Source organism: Taudactylus pleione, unplaced genomic scaffold, assembly GCF_031769625.1.
Source record: "Taudactylus pleione unplaced genomic scaffold, aTauple2 ptg000333l, whole genome shotgun sequence".
Classification (NCBI taxonomy): Eukaryota; Metazoa; Chordata; class Amphibia; order Anura; family Myobatrachidae; genus Taudactylus; species Taudactylus pleione.
Window position 1 is genome coordinate 1,144,903 of NW_028284734.1, and position 22,161 is coordinate 1,167,063.

Sequence of the window (22,161 nt, forward strand, 5' to 3'; positions counted from 1 at the left end):
TCATTTGTTGGGCACAAAATGACATTGGGCGAGATGTACTAAGAGGGAAAATGCAGTAAAACCCTGGAAAATGCAGTTTGAGGGTTTTACCGCAACCCCATATGTACAGTGGTGCTTGAAAGTTTGTGAACCCTTCAGATATGTGATATTAGATCATTTTCCTCACTAAAAATTAGCACATCTAATTTTTTTGTCTCATTGGTTTGATTTGGTTCTCTATCTACTTTTAGGATTTGTGTGAAAATCTGAGGTAGTTTTAGGCCAAATTTCAGCAGAAATATAGAACAGTCTGAAGGGTTCACAAACATTCAAGCACCACTGTACTAGCATTCCGGTGCTTCATCCCGGTGGGCAACGCAATCTTCAGGTGTCGTTACTCAATAGAAGCCTATGGACTTCTTTTCGGGACGCCTCTCCTGAGGGGGATACATTTGGATCACTCCCATCACCCCCCACGCGGCCGGCGGCCTTCTGTGCATGTGCAGAAGGATGCCAGAGGGAATTCTGGGTGTTAAACCCCAAAGTCCCTCTGTCCGGAGCCATTGCAAAGGACATCTCTTATTGGGAGAGCTGTCCTTTGCGATAATCTAGATACATACTGCGGTGATCAACCGTGGCATGTACCTGAAGAGAGGCGGGATGTACCGCATCGCGGAAGTGATGCTTCGTACATCCTGCCCATTATGTGATGAGAACACTTACTATTGTGATGTAATAGGAAGCTGGTGTAAAAATGTGGTGTGATGTGATGGAGTAAAACTTTGATAATGTATTGGGCTTAGACTGCAGTGTTTAGGGAGTAGCGTGGGCAGAACCAATGGAGCTCATGCTACAGGTGCTGTCTATGATGGAGCTCTGAATGGGGTGATCAGCATTCTCTTTAAAATTATTAATATATTGCTGGAGACGGGAGTGGAGATGAAATGATGTGGGCAGCAGCGGGACCACAGCACAGCAGTAAGGCTAATGCATGAACAACCTGTGGACACATGCGATCCGCATGATATATATCATTCCGATCCGTGTCGGGACGATATATTGTGTGAGGCACCGCATAGTGTGTACCCGGCTTAACAGTACAGATATGTCCAGTTGCATCTTTACCGCTTGTGCGAACAAGTACGCACACTGCATTACCACCCGCGACCCTACAGGATGACATGGTGCGAACGACATGGTGTACCGTTGCGCATGCAGCCGCTGCTAATCGCATGGCACAATGCGTGCGCACGTTTGCAGTGCGAGCGGCAAGGATGCAAGAGGACACATCTGTACTTCTATTCATCTTTCCCCTGCTTCATTCATTCTGCAGCTAATTCATTTAATTCCCCAGCCCCCTCTCCCTATATATATATATATATATATATATATATATATATAACCCACCTGCTTCTACAATTGGCACCAATCATACATTTCCCCCGTGACCCCTACCACACACTTTTCCTCTTCACCTCTTACCTCCTTCTACTGATCAGAAGCAATGTGGAAGAACCTGACAATGGCAGGTGACCGCAATCTTATGATTTTAATACTTTTGTTACTCTATGATCATGCAATTGCCAGTGATAACCATAAAAAAATCTGGTTATCTCCCTCAAATGCTTCTTGACGGGAATTACTGCATTATGGCTGTTTGTATTTTAGTTAATAAATAAAAATAAATGTAAAAAAAAATTATTTTTTTTCTTGAAAAATAATTAGGTTTTTAATTTTTTTTTTTTTAAATAAATTCTATTTTTAAAGTAAAGTTTTTTATTTTTACTAAAAGAGAAAATTAACGTCCAAGTTTGAGAAGCTTTCCCATACTAGCTCCTTCATGGCAAAGTGCAACGCTTTTTTTTTTATTAATTCAATCAACTTCTCCTAATTTGATGGATATTGCTTGTAGCTGCTCCGGGTTTCATGACTCCATCCTACACCTCTGCCCCATAGACTGGGCGGCCAGGAGAGGAACTGCAGGAACTTCTAGGAAGCAGTAGTACCAGCCAATCAGCTCCTAACTGCCATGTCACAGGCTGTATTTGCAAAAATGACAGTTAGGAGCTGATTGTCTGGTACTTTATCTCCATCCAAGGCTTAGTAAATAGACTCCTGAGTATGTGAGGTACAAGTGGTGCACAGAGATATGCGGTAAGTCATGTACAACACCTCATTCATAATTTTAGATTTCTTTTCAACTTTAGATATGTATTTTTTAATATCTCCTCTATTTTCCCCAGACTCCACCATTCCCTGGGATGTACTAAGCACTAAAATGTGGTCAAACCTTTGAAAAGTGCCGCAATCCCCATATGTATCAAGCTCAGGAAAGTGAAACTTTCCGGAGTTTGTGCTCAATAGGCAACACCATCTATAGATGTCATTGCCTATAGAAAGCAACGGGCTTCTTATCGCAGAATTCCACGTGGAGGTATCTGAATGATCTCTCTCTGCCGGCTGATGGACTTCCCTCCCCCCCCACAACCACAGTTTGCGCAGGCAGACAGCCGTATATGCGCAATAGGACTTCTGGGTCATAAACCCAGAAGTCCTCACATCGCGATGGGCAGCTCTTATCAGAAGATCTGTCCTGAGCACAACTATTCATGCATATGGCATTGAAATATTACGCTATGCATGCGATAGGTCGCGTGATGTGTTACATAGAATATGTGATACATGATATACCCTGCCCCATGTGTTTAGCAGGGTCCCCACACCCATAGTTCATTTGGTTCTCTATATATTAAAAAGATTGGGCACAGCAGTTCTAATTAGGGAAGGAGACCCAACCAAGCACTATTATTTCGAAGGGTGGGGGAATGAATTAATTCATAGTCAAGAAAACTAATTAATATGCCATTTACATAGTTTTAATCTATATCGCAACGAGAATAATCATATTCTACATGTTTACAAAGTTCCCAGCCAGCCCCTGGGCTAGACAGATGCAATTTTATAAAGGTTGGGTACAGGATGCCGGTGCTCAGGATCCCTGTGGTCAGAATCCCAATGCCAGTATACTGACAAGGTTAGTATACTGACATGTCGGTAAGTATCCTACCCATAAACCTAACCCTCCCCACCTCGCAGCCTACATCTAACCCCTTACCCCCCAAAGCCTAACCCTAACCCCACAACTTACTGTCGGGATGCTGGCGCCAGAATACTGACTGAGGTCGGGATTCCGGCGCCGACATTCTGAGCGCCGGCATCCGGACAGTCGGAATTTAAACTACATCCCATTTAAACATACAATGTAAGCACGGGAATTACAGTAGATACTGTGTGTTTGCTGATTTCTATTTCCAGAGTAAGACATTTATTTCACTGTGGGATGAGAATAGGACATCTGAAATGCTGGAAGATAAAGTTACCTGAATCTCTCCCAGAGTAAGCCAAGTGGTTTTAGGAGCGATTCCCTCTAGCGGAGACCAGGATCCTTCATTTGTGTCAACATTATAATAGTAGTCATATTTATCTTTCAGGCTGATTTTCATCCAGGAACTCTCCTCTGTTTCTGCAGGAACTATAAATTAAAAGGTAAGGTCTTTAGTAGTGTGACAGGTAGTCATCCAGTCCTAATGCCCCAATATCACCAATGCTCTGTTATTCTACATAGCTTTACAATAAGACACCTCATGTGTTGGTGCAAGAATATATTTCTCAAGTTTGTAGGCTCAGCCACTCACTTGTATACTGTACTCCCAAATCATAATATATCCTGATTTACTACAGTTATTTACAGGCTGGGTTTGAAAAATAACAGGAGCTGATTGGGTTGTAGTTTTTTTTCCCTCCACGTTATCTCTCTCCAAGGCTTGATACATCTCCCCCTCAAATCAGAAAGTCAGTCAACTAGGTGTCTCTCTGTATAAGTCATCTCTCATAGGACAAAAAGGAAATAATGCAGACGATAAGTGGCATGAGTTTTCCTTGCTGCTATAATGAGGATTTTCAGTAATTAATCATAATTATAGTGATGATCAACAGATGCTATATCATAGTACATATCTGTACTGTAGGGGTATTGTTACCTTCGCTGGCCTTCTTCTGCTTGGACTCTAACAGGTCTTTGTGATAAGCCACGGCACACTCAGGTTTGATCCCCTTTAATCTGGTCTCTGAGGACTGTAGCACCTGCAGTGTATGCTGTTCCTCATCCTTTTCCAGAGCTCGGTTAATTTCTGCCACACTGGCTGCCACTAAACATGGGAATAAGAGTGGAAATAAAATGTAATTGAAATTCTTCATTACGTAACACATCATCCTAAACTCATTAAAATCACTAGTTACTAATCCTAAATGGTGCTCCAACCAATAAGCTCCTGCCATTTCTCAAACACATGACAGTTAGGAACTGATTGGTTGGAGCACCATTTAAGATTAGTAACAAGTGATAACAAGACTATCACCCATTGATAAATCTGGGCCTTAGGGCCTGATTCAGACCCACTCGCGAGCGGCTGTCCGCTCGCAAGTGGGTCGATGTTATGGACTGAGCATGCGCACGACGGAGGGAGCTCCGTCGTGCGCATGTGCCAGACGCGACGAGCGAAGGAAAGTCCTTCGCTCGTTGTGTCCGATCAAAGGGGGCGTGCTGTCAATGTTGATTGACAGCACGCCCCCTTTGGTAGGCGTTCCGGGGGCGTGCCTCCCTGACGGGGGCGTTCCCACGGGAACGCCTCCCGTCAAAAGCCGGCCCACTGACATCACTAGTGATGTCAGTGGGAGTGATTTTGGCTCTGATAGAGCCAAAATCACTCCGGAGCTTGCGGTTGAAAACCTCAACCGCAGGCTCCGGCTCGCAATTTCGATGGTCGCGATGGTCACGACCATTGCGGCCATCACAATGCACGCTCGTATAGCCTGTGGGTGGTGACCCACAGCTATACGAGCGTCCAGGAGGACGCTCCATTTTCATGGAGCCCGGCCCTCATTCAGAGCGTGCGCTCTGCTCAGAGCGTACGGCTCTGAATGAGGGCCTTAATCTCCCCCCGATAACTGTTTTTATAGATACAATTTGGAATCCACATTTTTTTTCTTCTTACTCTGGTTGATAAAATGTTGATTGACATTTACGATTACAACTCAGCTAACAGAATGAAGAAAGTTTCTTCCTCTGGGTCCTCCATAAAACAAGATGCAGGACGGGATGTATCATTCCAAAATATGTAGTAAGCAGAGCCGTCCCTAGCCATTTTGGTGCCCTAGGCAAAATTTTGACTATGCCTAGGGCCGGCTCTGGTAGTAAGACCTCAGAAAACTTTTCTGAGGATTACCACATTGCTCGTCATACAGTATGTATTACTAAAAAGTACGTAGCGTAGCAGATATTGAATATATCAGCTGTAGCCCACAGCGCAGCAAGCCCCATAGAATTCTATGGTGCTGCAATGTGCCCATATGCAGTAAGCTCTGGGAAGAGTAACTTTCTAGAGCTTCTGCAAGATAGGCAATACCATCTATAGAAGGCATTGCCTACAGAAACATATGGGCTTTTATTTACAAAAATACCTTGGAGAGTGATCCTGTGGCTTGCGCATGCGCCTTATGACTCAATTATTTTGCCAGAACAGCTCTATACCGGAAGAGCTGTCCCGACAAGTAAGTATTCATTCATACCAGCGCTAGTGTATATGCAAATCGGTGGAGGATGTATCGCAATGTATTTGTGGTACATGATATATCCCTGCCAGTTCAGCATTGTATGCCAGGCCATTTATGCTTTATGTTGGACATAGATTAGGTGGGATGCATTAAGCATCGCATTTTGCTGGTTTGCATGAAGAATATCGCGAAGGACAGCTCTGTCGATGGGCCAGATGTACTAAGCTCTGAAAAGTGATAAACTGGAGAGTGATAAACCACCAGTCAATCAGCTCCCAACTGTCATTTTTCAAACACAGTCTGTAACATGACAGTTGGGAGCTGAGTGGCTGGTCGTTTATCACTCTCCACTTTATCACCTTTCAAACCTTAGTACATCTCCCCCTATAGGAGCTGTCCTTTGGGAAAGAGGGACTTCCAGGTTTATGAAAACTGAAACCCAGCAGATATTGTGGCCATATACTCAGATATTTCACACAGTGTATGGCATCACCATATCTGCTTTCATCTCTTTGGGATGAAACATCCCCAGGAGAGTAAAGTTTAAAAAAAAGTTAATACAGCAGTTAAAAGTCTCCATCTAGTGAACCAAAAAACCACATTGCTAAAACTTGCACACAAACATATATGTAAAACAGAAAGCACCCATCTGTGTCAGTGGTACATTAGCAAACAGCCAATTACAAGCAACTGGAGCTGGTGATGTGCCCTGAAGCACAAGCAATTGGTATGACCACTGTGCCATTACTGTAGTCTACCTATACAACTCCTCCCGGCTTCTCTAGGTGCAAGCAGATGGAAGGGTCAGATTGTCACAAATCCCTGCGCATAGCTATATTATATTTTACACTACGCAAATGTGCATAGGTCTCACCCTATATCAGCCCCATGACCTCTAAAAGCATTGCCTAATTTTTAATCAGCAAAATACATAATAAGAAGCAAACCGATTAATTAAATATCAGGATCAGTTTCTGGTTAGAGCAACAACCACTTTACGCACCTCGGTGAGCGTCTTCTGTGTCCTGATTGCCATCATTGATCCCTTTCTGTATTTCATCCAACCAGAGAGCTGCAGATTCATCTTTGGATTCCTGAAAGCAGAAGAAAGTATAGATCACCAGTGCTTCATTAGAACAGTTGGTTTTAAACCACAAGATATCAGCCAGAGGGGCATCTCAGTAGGAAGACCATCGCCTGCAATATTAGCATTAAGACATAGTTGCGGCTGCAATAGCATGCACCTCTGTATCAGGTCCACAATCTCAATTCAAGAATATAAACCATGTTCTTACAATAACAAAAACGGGTTCGGAATATTTTAGCGATATGAAAATGTCAACATGGTCGTATTGCAGCATGTAGACAATGATGAAACATCAACATGATTAGAATGTCAACAAAACATTCTTGGTGGTCCAGCGGTGAGTGTCACTAATCTCTAACCCCTATCCTCTCCACCTAGTACCTAACCCTACCCTCTCTTCCTGCAATCTAACCCTAACCCTCTACCTATACCATAATACATACCAGAAAGTTTAAAACTTGTTGCGTATGATAATGGTGCTCCAGTTAATCAGCTCCTAAAGCTGGGTACACACTAAAGGATGTCTTACCCAGCACGATGTCGCTAACGATGGGACCCGACAGGGGTGCCAGCATCAGTAAGTGTATACACACTTGCTGATGCCGACAGCGTTGGACCGATGGCGGGGGCAATGCTGCATTCGGCAGCATTTCCCTCTGCCAACGATATTGGCGTGCGGGAGCGCGCATCTTCAGTGACATAGTGTATACACACTTGCCGATGCCGACAGCGTCGGACCGATGGCGGGGGCTATGCTGCATTCGGCAGCATTGCCCTCTGCTAACGATATTGGCGCGCGGGAGTGCGCATCTTCAGTGACAGTGTATACACACTGGACAATATGAACAATTTGTCATTCTGATGCGTCGGAATAGGGCAAAACATTCATATAATCGTCTAGTGTATACCCAGCTTTACGGTCATCTGCTGGAAAAATGACAGTTGGGAGCTGAGCACCATTTATCATATGCAACGAGTTTTAAAACTGTTTGTGTACGATAAAACTCCTTGATAAATGGGCCATTAATTCTGCACTTAGACTTAGACATGTCTGCCCATTGCACCTCTCTACTCTTGAAGAGGAGGGATTGGGTGGTATACTGTCACCAGAGTGCATTTATGTCATTCCATGCACCTTATGAGCTATGCAGGGCTGGAAGGAGGAACGCGTGTTCTGGCTGCTTCCCCACTGGTGTAAGAGCCAGCCTGATGACGGGAATGATGATTATGATAATCAGCACAGACATTGCAATGGCAGAAACTCCTCGTTAAACAAAATTAGACCATATTTAGAGCTGGTAAAAATGGACTGCCAGAAAGAGAGTGTACTGTTTCCACGCCAAAGCAATGATGAATTGCTCCAGCGCTCGCGGCGAGTTGAAATGTTAACTATCGGGGTCCGCTCGGACCTTGGTAATTAACAATGAATAGAGCCCTAGGTTTTACATTTCAACAGCTGCAAACACATGATTTCAATCGGCACATTCTTTTAGAATAAAGTGTTTATTGCAAAACTAAATACGTCACAATTCAATTTTAACTTCTGATTCACTGTTTGTAAAATGTTTTTATTTTTAAAATACTGAAAACAACTAAACTGCTTTTTCATATTCACAAGCACTTTTCTAGGTTATATGATGAATGAATGAGTAGGAGAAAAACAATTAAGAGTTTTGTAAGTGTCAGCTCCTGTAGTGTTGCTGGAAGCCTTCCAGGGCTGGAGGAAAGGGCACTTATCTGGCAGAGAGTACAAATTATGAACAGACCGCAAAAAAACAAAGGTTTGGCCACAGACATGTTAGGATGACTAATTGTGTCAACAGAGATACTTTAATGTGACACTGACATGCTACAGCCCAAGCTTACACAATCTGTGCCGCTCTACTTACTGTAGAACTAACAGTCCCAGCACGCTCTGCTGGTTGCCTATTTCTGCTATAGAGTAGTCAGTGTGTGTGTGTGTGACATTTTATACAGTATCCCACTTTGGTGAGTAAGGCTTTACAGTGTGTCAGTGCTATTGCATATTAAAGCAAGTATCTGCTGCATGGCAGCACAGTAGTTAGCATTGCTGTTTCACTGGCAAGTTCTATTCCAACCAGGGCAATATTTGTGTGGAGTTTGTGTTTTCTCCTAGGGTTGTGTGGGTTTTTCTACTGGTTACCTCCCACACCCCAAAAGCATCTGGAAGACCATCGTAAATTACATATATAGGGGCTGAGCGTGATTAACCCTTGTAACAATTAACAGTGAAAACAAGTACACTATTGAAAGATAATTTTAAATATGCATAACAATTAAATCATGTAAAATGACTAAGCAATTACACACTTACCAATGATTGTAACTACCAGCCTTTCCTACAACTTACTATTTACCCAGTATGGTAATTCATTGTTCTGTTTAAGGTCTTAAAGTGAAAAGGTTTTTTGTAATTTCATTGTAAAGGTATTTAAAGCTAAATAATAATGGCATTCCATTGTATTGAACCTGGTTATTGGGAGATCAGGGTAAAACAATACAGTCATACCTGTAACAATCAGCAAGTTCACTGAGCAGTCATGCGAGCTGGCCGCACCTTATTTACAGCTGGCAGTCACTTATTGTGGTTCAGGAAGGAACAAACCTGGATTTCATCATCGAAGCAACAGCTCAGATAATTAACCCACTTTCACTGAATTACAGTACGAGTGTGGGTTTGTTCATTGTATTGTAAGTGATGTAGTTACAACCAAATGTCTAAAGTAAATACAAGACTGGCAGGCTGCACAAGTTACCCATACACTGGATATTTTCTAAGTATTTCAGACTAAAGCTGGGTACACACTGGGCAATATATCGTCCGTTCAATCGTATGGCTGATATATCGTGAGCGTGTTGGCAGATGTGTACCCTCGATATGTCTGGGATCGACGTTGTTCATAGACATATTGCATTTGCTCTGCAGCACAGCAGATGACCGATATATCTGCATTTATAGATCGGCGCATCTGGCTGTGTGTGCAGGCAGTCAGCCAACTGCCCGTACACTTGCTGCAGGAACGGCCAGTGACTGACAGCTCAACTGGGCAGACAAAATGAAATACCTGCCCGGTTGTGATGTCAGGGAACACGCATCGAGTGGCCGATCAGTAAGTCTGTATAGCTTACCTGATCACTGCTGTGTCGTCTGATCCGTAGCCACAGAATGCCCACAGCTCAGGTGTGTATGTCAACTCTGCCGACAATGACTGTTTGCACCAGAATTCGTTTTGTTTTTCCCTGTTTACTACCTTCAGTAGCTATCGCAGAGTATTGCTGGCAGTAGCCATCCTTTGTAGTCTCTGGTGTTGGCATGGCTTCCAGTTCTGCTGCATATGTGTAAGGCCTTCTGCGCATTCCATGTCTACTATATATAGGAAAGCGCAAGTTTCAAAGTTAGTTTTACCAAGGGCAAAACAAATTGGCCTGAGAGAGATTAAACCACGAGGCTGGAGACAGAGTCAGTCACAGGAGTTTAAGGGTTAAACGGTTTGGTTGCAAGGTGGCGGGAGTGTGCTGGTGGGAGCAATGGGTGGTGAGAAGTGGGGATAAGTCTAAAGGCCCCTATACACTAGACGATATCTTGAGAGATTTGGCAGATTCCGACGCATCGGAACGTCAAATCGTTCATATCGTCCAGTGTGCACACACGATGCTGGATCGTCTGTCGCATCCTCAGATCTTTTGTACATGCAGAAAGATCTCAGGATGTAGCGAGCAATGCCATGCTGCCGAATGCAGCATGGCCCCCGCTACCCACCCGTTGTCGCGCTGTCTCTGCCGGCATTGGCAAGTGTGTATGCACTTGCCGATGCCAGCACCCTGTCGAGTCCAGCGTGCACGATAGATCGGCCGGCAGTGTACACCATCTAATGTGTACCCAGGTTTAGTTTATTTAAAGGACGGGGGATTTACGCCTTACAGATGGCCATTAAATTGTTCACCATCGATGGTGCCATCGGTGCATTACATCGATGGCAAAAAATCACTGACAGAAAACCATTGATGACTTCAATCCTCAATGGCATGCGGAAGGCCAATCAGGAGCTGGGACTAATCAGCACAAGTCCCACCTCAATTGCATCGCTTGCTGGGGGAAAAAAAAAAAAACAACAACATTGCCATCAATGGCAGAGAACCATGAGACCACCACCATCATCCCTCTTTAAGCTTAATTTTTACCACCCACGCTCTTTATTAATTTGAGAGTTAAACTATAATAATATATATATATATATATATATTGGAATTACTAACAAAGAAAAATATTTTATATACACGCATATATATATATATATATATATATATATATATATATATATTAGGTTATATCTCCTTTAAGTAACTAAATGGCAGTCTTTGTTGAAACGTGAATAATATACGAATATTACAATCTAGAAAGTACAAAAATAAATAAATAAATCAGGAAACAGTCTTCAAAACAAATGACATGTGTGCATTGTAGAGAGAAAAGGACAGCAATGGAAAAGTAGGAGTTAAGAGCCACTAGTGAAAAAGTTTATTTCTTCCGGCAGCTGCCTGTTCCTACAGTATACTGTATACTCTTATGCGTCACTCCTGGGGAGGAGGAGAAGGGAGCTGCTCCTTCTGGTCTGTGAGTACACACATGGCATGGAGCCACAGAGGAGGCTGCTGCACTACTCGCTCTTCAGGACACACAGGACAATGACTGAGCACTGAACTAAACCCAGAGAGCCTGAACATGGAAGTCCTGCTGGCCGTATTCTTTCTGTCTGGTACGGCTTACTGCCTGAACGGTGAGTGCAGTGGTGCTAAGATCTCTCCAGTATTACGCTTCTAGGCAAAAGGAAAAGGGCCAGGCAATCAGCAGCTATGCTAAGGTTACTAAACAGCAGGAAATAAGATACTTTACAGCAGTTTAGGATTATATATCATGAAGTATTTCATCTATAGAGATATGGATTTATCTGTAAAATTTGTTTCAAAAAGTCTTAGAAAAGTGTATATTCAAAGTTGACAAAGAAAGTGATCGGATACCCAGTTTTGTCAATTATATAATTCTTCTATTTGGTAGCCAGATGCAGAATAACAGTTAAATTAACTAATTTCATACAATAATCTACATACATGATGTTACACAATTCTAAGAAACAAGACCTTGGGGTTTAAGATTTCCTATGGCAAAAACTGGCACTGTTTTCAGACTCATTTCCTCTACATTAGCTATTCAGTACAACACAATACCACACCAATGGCTTTCGGTGTTACCTGCCCCTGCTCTGCTCCCCACACTCTCACAGTGTACTGCTACAGAGAGGTTAATCAGTTCTCAGACTCATGTCCTCTACATTAGCTATTCAGTACAACACAATACCACACCAATGGCTTCCGGTGTTACGTGCATCTGCTCTGATCCCCACACACTCACAGTGTACTGCTACAGAGAGGTTCATCAGTTCTCAGACTCATGTCCTCTACATTAGCTATTCAGTACAACACAATACCACACCAATGGCTTCCGGTGTTACCTGCCCCTGCTCTGCTCCCCACACTCTCACAGTGGTACTGCTAAAGAGAGGTTAATCAGTTCTCAGACTCATGTCCTCTACATTAGCTATTCAGTACAACACAATACCACACCAATGGTTTCCGGTGTTACCTGCCTCTGCTCTGATCCCCACACACTCACAGTGTACTGCTACAGAGAGGTTAATCATTTCTCAGCAGTGAAAACAATCTCAGACGTCTCATTAAATATAAAGTTGAAAAAGAATGAGATTAATAAACGCAAGGAAACAAAGATTGGAGATTTGGAATAAACAGAGAACATATAAAATATAAATAAACAAAACAAACAAGTCTGTTATAAAGGTGGAGAAAAATGTTACTTAGATTTCTGTACAGATTTCCTTTATGTTTTACAGTTTGCTCTTTGAAGACAAGAACATTGGGGGAAAGTTGAAAGTTAATTTAACATACCCTATGTATCTATAATTATACAGGCGCTGATGTCGGAGGGGTGAAAAACGAAACTGAAGTTAACCTTCCAAAGACTTTTCGAGTAAGTTATAGAGACTATGAAAAACTCCCCCTACATGAACTTAATGGAGTCACAGAGACTGCAGCAAATTACTTCCAGAATACCAAAGCAAAGAAGGGGATATCTGTGGTCGGCAATGCTACTTTGGCCTACTTAGGAAGTTCCACAAGTAGACAACTGATTCCAGCTATATACATCGTGGTCATACTCATTGGGATTCCTTCCAATATCCTCATACTAAGGATGCTCTTCTCTCGAGGCCGATCTGCGTGCATGTCAATATTTTACACCAACTTAGCCGTGTCGGACTTGCTTTTCTGCCTCATGCTCCCCTTCAAGGCCGCGTACCACCTGGATGGCAACAACTGGATATTTGGAGAAAGTATGTGTCGTGCCATGACCATCTGCTTCTATGGGAACATGTATTGCTCAATTCTACTTATCATGTGTATCAGCATCAGCCGCTACATAGCCATTGTCCACCCTTTCATATACCGGAGTTTGCCAAAACGGACCTGCGCCATTCTCCTGTGTGCCCTCGTGTGGATTATTGTCCTTGTGTTTATGACACCGTTTTTCACTCTGAAGCAAACCTATACGCTGGATGATCTGCACCTGGTCTCCTGCAATGATGTGTATGAAACCTCCGCCGACTCCTTCCAGTTCTACTATTTTATTTCTCTGGTTGTGTTCAGCTACCTTGCTCCATTCTGTGTGGTGGCTTTCTGCTGCTTCTCAATCATAAGAACTCTGGGGACCCACGATCAGAAACGCTTTTTGTACCTAAAAATAACCGTCCTGCTTCTGGTTATGTTCACTCTGTGCTTTACGCCGAGTAACATCCTACTCCTAATTCACCAAGTCAGGTATCATTATAGCAAAACGGATAACATGTATGGGTACTATCTGATTGCTTTATGTTTTAGCAGTTTAAACAGTTGTCTGGATCCTTTTCTCTATTTTCTTATGTCTAACATTACCAAAGCACCCAAAAACTATGCTAAAATTATTAGGCTGTCTGAGAAATGCGTGACACTACTGCCGTCCTAACTGCGAGACTCATCCTGTACATCTCCTTGCTGATATTATAGCGCCATCTGCTGGTCTATTCTTAGGATAAAAAAAGAATTTGAGAGAGAACGAAGATAGATATGAACACAGTGACCTGGCTTAAAGTCATTATTGTAAATATTATAGCGAGTTCAATATGTGTATCATCTATTTAAACAAGTGAGGGAAAATACAAGAGACTACTGGACCCATATAAGAGACAATAAGGGTTCATTCACAAGCCCCCCATTATAACCCCCTAAAAATGTGTACACTGCCATTCGGTGCACTCCACAGCCCTGGCAACTTGTGGTTCTTCAGCTGTTCTGCAACTATGCTCCAGGCATGCCTTGGCAGCTTGTCTGGAATGGTATACTGGGACTTGCAGCTCCACAACAAGTGCAAAGAAGGGTTATATTGGGAGACTGGACTGTCATAGTCCTCACTGATGTCAGGACATTGAGAAGTGGTATTGGAGAAAAGTTGGAGAAGGAAATGCCTGTTGTGATTAAAGCTTCTGTAAAAAAACAACTGCTGAATGAAAAAGTAAAAACATTCCTGTAATTGTGCATTCATCCCTCCACCCCAAGATTCTTAGAAAAAAATACTGTATAGGAAAATTACATTATGTAAATAATCTGTCAGAAGACAAATGTGAATAACTGCTGCATAATCTGGTGCATTTTCAATGAAGAGGTCAACCACATACAATGTTACTTCTAAGACTATACAGTATACTGAATGGTTGATGATTAATTCAAAAGGAAGCTTCAAAGAGACCTCCCATGTTTAATGTTATTGAAATAAAGACTATAACATGACATACGGTCAGCAATATGCTAAAAGTGTTAGGATGTGTAGGTTAATCTGTACAGAGGACTAGGTCTTTGTATAGTTGTAAAATAAGAATGTGATCAGGCACTGAACTGCTGCTTGCTTGAAGACTAAACACCACCCTTCACTTAGCAGAAGACAGCATGAATACTCTATTGTTTGGCTTACAGATGTGTCCTTATCCACTATAGGCCAAACAGCCCTTGGTGCACCAGGTTCCGTGTGATTCGCCTTGCGCCAGGCATCTTTTTCGTGTGTATGTGCATAGTCATAATGCAACAAAACCATTTAACGAGACCACACCGATTAATTTGCTATGCGACACTCATACATCCATGTGCGAATGAGTCTGAATCTGCATATGAAGTGCTAGGACGCAGCGGCCGTGGCTTTTTCTCATACCTTGTTCCGTTGTGCGTCATCAGTGACTTCATACGTAAAAAGAACCCTAATTCCTGTGGGGTTAAAGCCGCAGCTCAGCGCCTCTGGTACTGATTGATCAGTGTTTAAATAAGACACAATTTTAAAGAAAAAATACTACGCAACACCCCTCGGCGTGGTTCACTCGTGCCAAGTGTATTGATGAGGCAAGGTGTATACGGACATATCTGTAGGCTGCCCAAATTGTATAACTTTTTATTAATGTCAATATACTTAGGTATAATTTTATCTGTTGTTCGAAGGTGGAATTCCATGAAAAACAAGAGACTCTAGGTACAGCACTTATAAGATACAAGACTTGTGCACTTGTTCATTTTGGAACCCGTTTATAAGGCACCACATGAACCCCACCCACATGCCAATCTGTTATCTTGAGTACGGGCAGAACCACTTGACATGGAAGATGAGCTTTTCCAAAGTAGCACCTAGTAATCCCGTGGCACATCCCCCTTACTTTGCTCCCCACCATGCTTTTCCAGGGCCCTCAGGAAAGCAGGGCAGATCAGTCCGGAAGGGGGTAATGTGGTGCCATATGACATACAGTAGCATAGGAGGCTATTGCCTGGGTATGGTGCAGGAGAAATTCGGTCAACAGAATCCCAGTCAATGCTTACTCTTGATAAGTGAATGTCAAGTGGGCAGAATCCATGTCTCAAGGGACGCCCATTAACTTACCAGGCATCTTTGTAGCTGCTATTAATGATTTATCAGTTTTCCCACGATCATATGATTACCATGACAACCGGTAACATAACATAAGATGTAGGGAGCAGGCATGTACCACCCTCCTTCCTCTATGTCTATGTGGCATTGCACCACTAATCCCACTAAAGTCGAAAGAGATGTGTTCTCCAAATAAAGCTATTTCCAATAGCACAAACCTCAGCACAACTGGAGACACAGGCCCTGAGGACATAAACTCTGAATACTATTGTACATTTTTTATACATTAATATTTTGTTATTTACATAAAATAAACTGTGAATCATGTTTTGTTTCAGCTTAATTATTTTCAAGTATGTATTTCACAAACAGGGAAGCCAATCTGACGGAGATGTGCAATTAGACAACCAAACTACTGCAGTTATCTTTTAATTTTTTTAGAATAGTTAAAAATTAATAATAAATAAATGAAAGGAAAACAATTAAATAAAATAAAGGTTCCTTTTAGTATAGAATGTGTATCACCCCCAGGGTGACCTCTTCATGGCAATCGTGTTCTCTAGTATAAAATGGCTGTCACTTCTGCATGTATAAATCAGAGATCAGTTTTAACATACAGTAGGTCTTCATGGTTTCAGATTTCTTTTCACTTAAGGCATTAAGGGCCTATTTATCATAAACTGCAATTAATTTGCATTTGTGATGTGATCATTTTGACTGAACTTGCATTACGAGTTTTCTTACTTTCACAAGAATGTATTAAGAATCGCATGCAGGGACAGATCCTGCGATAAAGCTGTCCCTGTGCATATCTCCCTCGCACTTATCAGGGTATTTCTTTGACAAAAATTCCCCCGGAGAGTGTGACCCCCCCCCCCCTCCCCACTAATACCCCTTTTCCACCAAAATTCCAGGTCTCACCCGGAGTTGGAACAGAGTTCCTATCCGGATCAGACCTGGAATTTAGCCGGCGCCGACTTTTGGATATTCCCGAGTCGGCGCCGCTCACACCGGAGTTGGGTCTGCATAGACCCGGCTTTCCCAGCGTGAAAGTGGACGCTTGGAGATGACGTCATCTCCAAGCTCCACTGAAGCCGGACCAATTGGCCAGCTTGCAGCGCACTCCAGGTCATCGTGACCTGGAGAGCGCTGTTCTCACAGCAGGGTTTCACGGGCTACGCCCATGTTAAACCCTGCTATTTACCTGGGTTGGATTGCAGGGTCACTCGACCCGGCGATCCAACCCTCTCCCCTTTTACACCAGGGAGCTGCCCGGGTTAACCCTGCAATAACCCGGGTTTTAGCTCCGCTGTAAAAGGGGTATAAGCTGACACTTACCTGCACAGTGGTCAGGTGAGATCTTCTGTGCCTCATCATCGAGCTCCTGCACTGTGACCCAGGCATGTGACTGTCACGGAGCAGGATCCCAAAGATCAGCTGGTCAGAAGCACGGACGAGCTCATCTGATTACTGCGCAGGTGTCAGTTTAATGGGGGAGGGCGGTTGCGGTGGGTGGGGGATGTAGCCGGCAGCAGTGCATGCACGGTCACACTCTTGGGGTATGCAGGTAAGTGTATGTTTTTTTTTTTTTTTACAGTGATCAGCTTTTGGCCTATTTAAACTAGGGATGAGCGGGTTCGGTTCCCTGAGAACCGAACCCACCCGAACTTCGGGGATCCGGGGCGATCCGAGCCCAAGCTCGGATCTCCCTGTCTGCCCCGGATCCCTCTCCCGAGGCAAAACCTCGAGATCTGCTGTCGGATCTCGAGGTTTTGCCTCGAGCGGCCATTTTAAAAAAAATGCCTTTGCCTTTAATGGGCAAAGTGCTGATTGGCTGACAGAGCCGTCTGTCACGGCTCTCAGCCAATCAGCATTATGGTGCTCATTTGCATGTAGCACGGACTCGTGAGATCCGTGCTACATGCATCTGTGTGATTGACACAGAGCACTAACGGGTCCGTGAGACCCGTCTGTGCTGCTGTGGTAAATAAAAAAAAAAAAACCTGTGTAAAAAGAGAAAAAAATGGCGTGCCCCCCCCCCAAAAAAAGAGCAACCAGCCCCGGGCATTAGTGACCCAGTGCTGGGTGTGCTTAAATACAGGGGACAAACGACATAGGGGTCCCCTGTACTTAAACACAACCAGCACCGGGCTAGTCAGAACCAGAGCTGGTTGCCAAAATACGGGGGACAAACGACGTAGGGGTCCCCCGTATTCTGCGCAACCAGCTCTGGGCTCTGATCCGGTCCTGGTTCTGGAAATACAGGGGAAAAAAATGAGTAGGGTTCCCCTGTATGTTCCAGAACCAGCACTGGACTTTTTCTAGCGGGGGGCTGATGCCACAGCCAGGTGAGCCCTTTCACCGGGCCCCCCAGCCGCAGCATCAGCCCTGACCGCTAGTCAGCCCAGGCCGGGGATCCCTGGAGAGCTGGGGACCCCCCCAATAAAGGGGTCACCCTCTCCAGGGCACCCCAGGCCCATGCTGATAGCCCGGGGCTATCCCCGCCACCCCTGGTGGCGGTGGGTGGCGGGTTGATTGTGTGGTGTGGTGTAAATAAAGAATATCAAACATTGTCTTTACAAGTAGAACTGCAAGTCCCAGCAAGCCTGCCCCGCATGCTGGTACTTGGAGAACCACAAGTACCAGCATGCAGGGCATTAAGGGCCCACTAGTACCTGTAGTTCACCTGTAAAAAAATGTTTAAAAAAAACACAGGACACACACACCGTGACAGTATAAGTTTATTAAACATACACACACACACACACACACATGTACACATACTCACCTATGTAACCCTGTAGCATCGGTCCACTTGTCCGGTAAAGTATCCCTAGGGGACCTGTGAAAAAAAACATACTCACCATCTCCTATGCGAGGTTCTGTCCTCTTCGTTCCAAAGTAGGCATCCCCGGACTTGGCAAAAAAAAAAAACGAAAACGCGATCCACGAACTTAGTACCGTTCTATAGAACGGTACTTCCCGAATGAGAGCTTAGCGGCGGGGTATCACCATGGAAACCCCGCTGCTAAGCGTTCATTGGCTGAGAGAGGTCATCTCCCGTCTCTCTCAGCCAATGAACGGCTCCCTCCATTGTAGTCAATGCTGGGAGCCGCAAGGTTATTAAAGTTTACCCTGCGGTTCCCACCATTGACTACAATGGAGGGAGCCGTTCATTGGCTGAGAGACGGGAGATGACCTCTCTCAGCCAATGAACGCTTAGCAGCGGGGTTTCCATGGTGATACCCCGCCGCTAAGCTCTCATTCGGGAAGTACCGTTCTATAGAACGGTACTAAGTTCGTGGATCGCGTTTTCGTTTTTTTTTTTTGCCAAGTCCGGGGATGCCTACTTTGGAACGAAGAGGACAGAACCTCGCATAGGAGATGGTGAGTATGTTTTTTTTCACAGGTCCCCTAGGGATACTTTACCGGACAAGTGGACCGATGCTACAGGTTACATAGGTGAGTATGTGTACATGTGTGTGTGTGTATGTATGTTTAATAAACTTATACTGTCACGGTGTGTGTGTCCTGTGTTTTTTTAAACATTTTTTTTACAGGTGAACTACAGGTACTAGTGGGCCCTTAATGCCCTGCATGCTGGTACTTGTGGTTCTCCAAGTACCAGCATGCGGGGCAGGCTAGCTGGGACTTGCAGTTCTACTTGTAAAGACAATGTTTGATATTCTTTATTTACACCACACCACACAATCAACCCGCCACCCACCGCCACCAGGGGTGGCGGGGATAGCCCCGGGCTATCAGCCTGGGCCTGGGGTGCCCTGGAGAGGGTGACCCCTTTATTGGGGGGGTCCCCAGCTCTCCAGGGATCCCCGGCCTGGGCTGACTAGCGGTCAGGGTTGATGCTGCGGCTGGGGGGCCCGGTGAAAGGGCTCCCCTGGCTGTGGCATCAGCCCCCCGCTAGAAAAAGTCCAGTGCTGGTTCTGGAACATACAGGGGAACCCTACTCATTTTTTGTCCCCTATATTTCCAGAACCAGGACCGGATCAGAGCCCAGAGCTGGTTGCGCAGAATACAGGGGACCCCTACGTCGTTTGTCCCCCGTATTTTGGCAACCAGCGCTGGTTCTGACTAGCCCGGTGCTGGTTGTGCTTAAGTACAGGGGACCCCTACGTCGTTTGTCCCCTGTATTTAAGCACACCCAGCACTGGGTTACTAATGCCCGGGGCTGGTTGCTCTTTTTTGGGGGGGTGCACGCCATTTTTTTCTTTTTTTACACAGGTTTTTTTTTTTTTTTTTACCACAGCAGCACAGACGGGTCTCACGGACCTGTCATTGCTCTGTGCCAATCACACAGATGCATGTAGCACGGATCTCCCGGGTTCGTGCTACATGCAAATGGGCACCATAACGCTGATTGGCTTCCTGTCTGCCACTGCAGTGCCACTCCTAGATGGGCCACGTGTTTGTGCCGCCCCCTTGTGTCGCTTAGCATAGTCATCCAGCTTCCTCGGTACAACCTTTTGGCCTAAAAACAATATTGTGAGGTGTGAGGTGTTCAGAATAGAGTGGAAATGAGTGGAAATTAATGTTATTGGGGTTATTAATAGCGTAGGAACAAAAAAAGGCCCATTTATGTGATTTTAGCGTTTTTTTTTTATTTTTTAAGAAAAAATCCAGATCCAAAACACAAAACCCAGAACCCAAAACACGGAAGGGTGGTTTTGGCAAAACCAATCCAGATCCAAAACACGAAGAAAGATCCAGATCCAAAACCAAAACACAAAACACGAAAAGTGTCCGATGCACACCCCTAATTTAAACACACAAAGCTGATCACAGGCGCTGGCTCTACCAGTCAGAGCAGAACAGGAGTCGTGAAACAGGGGAAAGCCATAATGACGCCATCTCCAAATGGCGTTATCACAGGGCTTCCCCTGTTATTTTTGTAAAATTTTGAGACAGACCAAATTTCCTTTCCCTTGGGAAATGCGATCTGCTTACTAAAATAATGCAAATTTAAAGGTTTGGAGCAGATTTTTTGAAAACTGCTCCAAATCCCTTTAATACATTTAAAATACATTTAAGTAATACTAAAATAATGTGAAAAGGCTAAAATAATGTGAAAAGGGTGTGAAAACACCAGTTTTCACATTATTTTATTAAAAAAAAAAAGTAATGAGAAATAGAGCAAGGGCTCCATTTACTAACGAGTTTGAGCTGTTCAAACTCGTTAGTGAGGAAACTTAACAGTTGTTGAAATTCATTAAAGTATGAAATGTTGTTGTTTAGAATAACGCTATTTAGTAGCGCATCACCCATGACATGATATGGAAACCTTTATTTAGTAACGAGCGGTAAAGCTAACTTACCACTCGTATATGTTAAATCAATTCTCCAGCCACAATGGGGGCTGCGTCAGAGGCACACAGTGGAGAGGGGGCAGGGACGCACAAGGGGGGCTGGGTCAGAGGCACACAGTGGAGAGGGGGCAGGGACGCACAAGGGGGTCTGGGTCAGAGGCACACAGTGGAGAGGGGGCAGGGACGCACAAGGGGGGCTAGGTCAGAGGCACACAGTGGAGAGGGGGCAGGGGCACACATACTGTGTAGCCATTACTATCACCAGGGTCCGGAAGCTGTGACATCAGATTGGCTGCCTGTCATTACAGTGCGCTGGCTGCAATGAGCTATTGTGGGACCTTCCCTACTCACCACAGCTCCGCACTGCTGCCGCGCTGTAATGATAGGCAGCGGATCTGATTCTTGCTAGGTTGTCTGGCACAAATTTCTACTCCATGTTGCCGGGTTAGCAAGGACATCCACCTCTGCGTTATCTGGATATGAAAAATAGCGCTGAGAAGGACTTTCTTCATTAGCATCACCGGGCATATGTTTTAATAAAAATGAAAAATAACGCAGTGAACCAAAAAAAAACAATATCACCTACAAGTGGAACTTATTAGTAAATGAAGCCCTAAATCACAATGTTTCTCAGGTAGGATATCTGCCTATTTGAATTATGTGCTTGTCTACTTTATATAGTAAGCCCTGTCTGAATAGATCTACTCAGACCATATTTAATGCTAGTCATTATATATATACCCACACATACATATATATACATACACACACACACAAATATATCAAGCAGATTTCCCAAAAAGATAGTAGTGCAGTATACAGCTGTTTCCTTGCCTGGCGTGAGTAATCAGCCAGGGCCCGTGCAAATCTGCTAGCATTGGGCATCTTATTTTTTTTGCCGAAAATGTGTCTAAAGTTGCCCATACACGGTGTGATGCACCGTGTAGGGCGACTGCCGATCGTCAGCAGACAAATCGGGCTGTCACTGCCAGCAATCGTGCGGTCCCCTCTGACCGTACGATATGCCGGCTGCCCCCTCCTTCATCTGAATGGGATTGTACATCGCATGCCATATCAGATAAACGTTAGAAGATCTGGGGATGCAATATACGATCCCGCGGGAGCGC

At 44.3% G+C, this 22,161-nt stretch overlaps 2 protein-coding genes across 3 annotated transcripts in view; one reads left to right on the plus strand and one right to left on the minus strand.

The window, feature by feature from the left end:
* The window catches only part of IQGAP2 (IQ motif containing GTPase activating protein 2), a 319,379-nt gene that overhangs the window by 79,545 nt on the left and 217,673 nt on the right, over positions 1 to 22,161 (minus strand). For both annotated transcript variants that reach the window (XM_088443725.1, XM_088443724.1), the window contains 3 exons: positions 6,596 to 6,686; positions 4,020 to 4,187; positions 3,360 to 3,511 (listed from right to left, as the gene is read on the minus strand). In XM_088443725.1, coding sequence (XP_088299851.1) covers positions 3,360 to 3,511; positions 4,020 to 4,187; positions 6,596 to 6,686 — 411 coding nt within the window. The remainder of the gene's footprint in view (positions 1 to 3,359; positions 3,512 to 4,019; positions 4,188 to 6,595; positions 6,687 to 22,161) is intronic.
* F2RL2 (coagulation factor II thrombin receptor like 2) lies at positions 11,289 to 16,037 on the plus strand. The gene is made up of 2 exons (XM_088443726.1): positions 11,289 to 11,478; positions 12,685 to 16,037. Exons 1-2 carry the CDS (start codon positions 11,424 to 11,426, stop codon positions 13,770 to 13,772), a joined length of 1,143 nt encoding a protein of 380 aa, XP_088299852.1. The 5' UTR covers positions 11,289 to 11,423; the 3' UTR covers positions 13,773 to 16,037.